The sequence below is a fragment of the Apodemus sylvaticus genome, chromosome 1, assembly GCF_947179515.1.
Source record: "Apodemus sylvaticus chromosome 1, mApoSyl1.1, whole genome shotgun sequence".
In the NCBI taxonomy this organism is placed as follows: Eukaryota; Metazoa; Chordata; class Mammalia; order Rodentia; family Muridae; genus Apodemus; species Apodemus sylvaticus.
In genome coordinates this window covers 210,286,867-210,292,087 of record NC_067472.1, presented here as the reverse complement: position 1 = coordinate 210,292,087, position 5,221 = coordinate 210,286,867, and the positions used below count along the sequence as shown (strand labels likewise).

The following is a 5,221-nucleotide window of genomic DNA, read 5'->3' as shown; positions in this document are numbered from 1 at the left end:
ATAACAGTCACTTAAAAAAGGCACTTGAAAAAATTTGGTGAACAAACTGACAAAAACTTCATGTTTACCCTCACATGCCAGTGGCATGGGACAGCACATGGAAGGAATAATCTGAATGTTAAATGAAACAGCTTAACTGGCTAACTCCCTAACAGGCTTCTAATGTGCAGATGAGACCCTGAGGCTGAATCCCTGCTCACCCGGATGTGTGAGCGCTTCATTCTGATTCGTGGAACTTCCTGAGGTGACGGTGGTATGTGGATGACTGGCGGAAGCTGCTATCACACAGGGAGCAGGAGTATGGCTTCTCTCCTGTGTGGATCCTCTCATGAGCCTGCAGGTTGGTCTTGTAGCGGAAGGCCCTTCCACAGGCATCGCATGTGAAAGGCTTCCCTGCCTTGTGTATGACCTCATGAACTCGAAGTTCCGAGACTTGGTGAAAGCCTGTCTGGCACACCTTACAGAAAAATGGCCTCTCCTTCTTGTGTGTTTTCTGGTGGATGGAGAGGTTGCAGGGATATTTGAAGGTTCTGGGACATTCCTCGCATTTGTATGGTTTGGGGTCTCTCTGGAGTCTCTCTTGGTTACCCTTAAAGGTGGAATTTGCCTCATGATTCTGGAAAAGAGGGACAGACTTAGGGGTAGACGGCTCTGGCCTGCAGAGGAAGCCTGGGACCTCCATAGGGACAACTCTAGGAGAACCTGTCCACAGAGACCTGTCGAGGGACCTGCGGGTACTGCACACTGCTATTCTTGAATCCTGAGGCTCTCTGTAAGAAACGCCTTCCACATCAGGTACAGAGTACTGCTCTCCCTGGATAATGAAAATGGAATCTCCCTCACTTGTGAGACGAATAACCCCGCTACTCACATCAGTAGCGTTGTGGCCATCTCCAGTCTCCTCAGACTGCTTGGTGAGGGAGAGAAACACTGGCTGAACCTCCATAAGGACCTCTTCAGAAGAAGGTGCCCTCAGGGACACTTCCTGGGACCTGGAAGTATCTTGAGTTACTCTTCTGGAAACCTGTGGGACTCCATAAGAAACATCCCTGTCTTCAAGCTCCGGATATTGCACTCTCTGGAAGGTGCAAAGGGAATCCCTCACAGTTCCAGCACTATTAACACCGTCACTTCCAACACTAGTGTTCCAAGGGGGTTGGCAGCCATCGTCTGTATTTTCATGTCCTGTGACAAATAAGACAATTGATAAAACTGTACACAAGTAGAGAATCACACTGCAGCCCTCTTCTGTCCAGCCTGACTCACCTGCTGCCGAGAACACATCTTTGGGGATCTCCAAGAGTGCCCTTGCGTTCTCTTGTGTGGGAGTTGTTGCTACCTTCTGTTGCTCCAAATGTGCGATGACTTCTTTTAAGGGCATGTTCTCAGAAAAGAGGGCTTCCTGCCCGTGCATGGTTACATGGACCTGTAAACAAAGCCAGTGACCACCGTGAGCCTCTGCTGTAGTCTCTAGTCTCTGGGCAGTGAAGGAGCAGCGCTACTCCATCTTAAGGTTAGGAACCTTATTACAAGATCAAAATAGAATCATTGCAGTTTTTTTTTTTTTTTTTTGTAAAACTTGAATTTGATATCTTGGCCCATTTTCTGAAATTTGACAAGTTCTGAAGCCTATACTCTTATTATGAGCTGTATGAGCTGACCTCCACCCTGACAAGTTTTGAAATGTTCAGACAAATTCCTATATAAACAATGCCCCCTCCCCTTACACCATCAGTTTTTAGAGTGATATAAACCCCACTGTCTGTTGGTTCACTGAGATTTTCTCAAAGCCAACCTGTGAGAAACAGCCTTGTCTGACATAAAACAGGGCTTGCTTAATTCATGCAAAAGTTTGTGTGATTGTCTTTACCCTCATACTGTCTTGAACTTAACTACAGGTAATTGTAACTTTCAGTCTGGAATCCTCGGGATCTCTATGCACACTCTGTAGTAGATACCACGTTGGTGTCTTGGCCTCAGACAGACAAGTGGCTCCTTCTCAAAGACCACTTAAGAGAGATGGCCCTGTGTGAGAGAGAATATCAGTGTGGGGGACAGTCTCCACTGGCATTCCTTCAGTGGGTCAAGGGCGGGTAACTGTTATATTCATTTAGCGTCCCCAGGGTCTCCATGTTAACTGCGCAGTGGATGCCCCTGTAACGTCCTAGCCTCAGACAGGCAACAGTTAGTCCTGTCCTGGAACTCTGTGATGCTCCATAGTCATTCTGAAGTAGCCGAGGCTTTCCCACCTCCAGCCATTGGTCCTTAAGTGGCCGCTCCCTATCAGTCACTTCACTTTTCTGTGTGAGTGGGCTTTCTTTTAACACTTATATGGTTTTTGTCCCTCCCATGACACTGTTGCCCTAAATAATAATCCTTGACCAAAGATGTCCTTATCAAGAAAGCTTTAATTTGGGAAAGGGGGAGGTTTTATATATTTATTTATTTATTTATTTATTTATTTATTTATTTATTTATTTATTATTGAACCCTTAAACAAAAATCACACCTGTCTGAATCAAGTCCTACACCTACATTGTCTGACTAGGACGCGCTCTGCCTCCGCTCTGAGGAACAAGACTGTATATTATGACAGCAGTTTGCTTGGAGTTTAGATTCAACCATGAAATTCTTAATATATAACAAAGCCCAAGTGTGGACAAGGAATAAAACCAACTGCAAGGAGAACTCAAACAGTGGGGAGGGGAAGGTCCCCATACCTATGAAAGGGATCATGTTTTAGACCCAAGTTCTTGGCCAGCCTGGGCTACACTACGAAACCATACTTCAAATGGGAAAACAAAAACAAAAACCTAGAAACAAACTGAAACCAAAACTAAAATACATAAAACCAAAAGAAGTGATTTGCATAGCAATGACATCATACAATGTGTGAGGTTTCATTTGTAATGTGTGCGTGTGTTTGCGTGTGTGTGTGTGTGTGTGTGTATATATATATATATATACACATACATATATATATACACACACATTAGATACACACACATTATATATATACACACACATTATATATATACACACACATTAGATACACACATATATGTGTATATATACATATATATTCACACACATTATGACAAATATATATATTTGTCCCTCCCATTGACTACTAGCCCTAGACAAGTATCCTTGATCACAGATGTTCTTAACAAGAAAACTTTAATTTGGAACCCCCTGGATCTCAAAATTAGAATTGAAAATTTTCTCCACCTTGGCAATTTTTATCACTGACTGAGAAATACACAAATCCAGCCATAGAAGAAGATTCAATGTATTTACATTCACATTACGTCTTTCAAGGTTTGAAAATTTGAACTGAAGCACCAGTATTCATTAAGGCATTTCTTATGACACTGACACTGTTGTGAATGGATGTGACAGTGCTAGGTCAACATCAGAGTCCTTGCTCAGCTGCTGTGCACCTCAGTTTTCTGGATAGGACATCTAACTGGCGAGCATTAGCCAATCTGGAAAGCAAGGTAGTCACTTGACTACCCAGAGTCTGCCTTGTATGTACAGGGACTGAGAGACCAAATCTTCTGGGTTCAGACTCTAGCTTAGAGAGGCTAACCTAAGGTTGTACTCAAGTTAACAAACAGGCTGGTAACTAGCAGCGGTTTCCAGGCTACCCCAAAATAATACCTGCATCTAGCACCAGTTTCCAGGTGATTCCCCAACAATTTTGCCACTCCAGGCTACAAGTCCGGCCCCGACACTTCACTTCCTAATGTCTATCAATCAGGAGAAAAACAGAAGTGATGTTTATGGTTTAGGTCTCAGTACCAGCCAACGATGTTAAAGGCCATAATGGCCCCCCAGTCAGATGTATACCAGACTAGAGACCCCTTTCTTGCCTCTATAAATGCTTGCCTAAAATTAGGCTCAGAGCTCCAACTTCCTGCTGTGTCTCGAAGTCAAGGTTGAATAAAAAGACTAATGCAGTTGCATTACATATAGCTCTCAGTGTGCTTTTGAGGTTCGCAAACTTTTCATGGTACAACAGGATCAGAGAGTAGTGCTGAAAGACAAGAGATGTGAGCTAAGATTCCAACACAGTTCTCACAATTAGAATATGACTGAGCCATCCTCCAGACAGAAGGCATTTCCTGTAAAACCCTTAAATTCTTGTCCAAATGTCAACGCCACAGTCTCTCTGAAACAATGTAACTATACTACATTTAATTAGAACCATCAACTATTTGGTGGTAACCTTTCTGATTTATTCATGCTAATTTAGAGTACTGCAAATTCCAACATGTAATGATTTGTAAGGTGGAACAATCTCCCTAGTAACAAAATCTACAACTTCCTAGAACTTTTTCCTATTATAAGTGACTGCATTTCCTCCCCACATAACCATTTCTGACCCCAGGAACTCACCATGACAGGAGGCTTCAAGTACTCATCAGTCAGCCCCTCCATGAATCTCCTCATGTTTCTGCCACTGGATTTCCACTTCTCTGTCAAAGCAAACTTGTCCTTGCAGTGCCCAGTGAGGAGAAACTGCTCCATGACCAGTTGAGAGATCATCTGCTCCTTGCTCTGCTTCTCTGGCTGCAACCAGGAGGTGAACATCGCCCAGAGTGTTTGCAGCTCCTGCTTTGCCAGGGAGCCATGGTTGTTTGGAGAAACACTGACCTGAGAACTTGCTGAGTGAGAGATGTCTTCTCCCCACTGCATAGCAGAACCCTGGGTTGAAATAAACTCTGCATAGTCTAATTCAAAGTCATTTGATGATGATGTGGACCTAAAGGTTTCTCTGAACTGTGAAGCCATTGTGATGAGAATCCTCAGAAAAATTCAACTATGGCAATTTGGCGTTTGTCTTCTTACTTGAGGCCTGGTTCAACAACTGGTGAATCTGTAAAAGCTATAAAGAAAAAAGAGAAGAGACAAGTGAAGTAAAAGATCAGCTGAGTTTTCTCGATTTCTGTCACAGTGGGTTTACTAGCTACCTGACAATCGCCTTACTACATCAGAAAAAAATCAAACAAAATATTGGAGAGATACCTGCCCTACTGATTGATCACAGTTGGAATCCTATGTCAGACTCAGCTCTGTGTCTCTAGTGCAATGCTTGATGCTTCCCGTGGGCAGAACACATCTTATCACACATAGTATGTCACTGTGCTCAAAGGGGACAGTGCACTCTGGAAGGGAGTGTCAAGACTGGCGTATATCTCAGACTTCTGAGCCTGGG

General features: G+C 43.5%; 1 protein-coding gene across 1 annotated transcript; it reads right to left on the bottom strand.

Annotated features, from left to right (window-relative positions):
• Nucleotides 1–217: 217 nt before the first annotated feature.
• On the bottom strand, nt 218–4,797 carry LOC127675141 (zinc finger and SCAN domain containing protein 4F-like). The gene is made up of 3 exons (XM_052171161.1): nt 4,402–4,797; nt 1,267–1,426; nt 218–1,185 (listed from the first exon to the last, which is right to left on the bottom strand). Exons 1-3 carry the CDS (start codon nt 4,795–4,797, stop codon nt 218–220), a joined length of 1,524 nt encoding a protein of 507 aa, XP_052027121.1.
• Nucleotides 4,798–5,221: the final 424 nt, after the last annotated feature.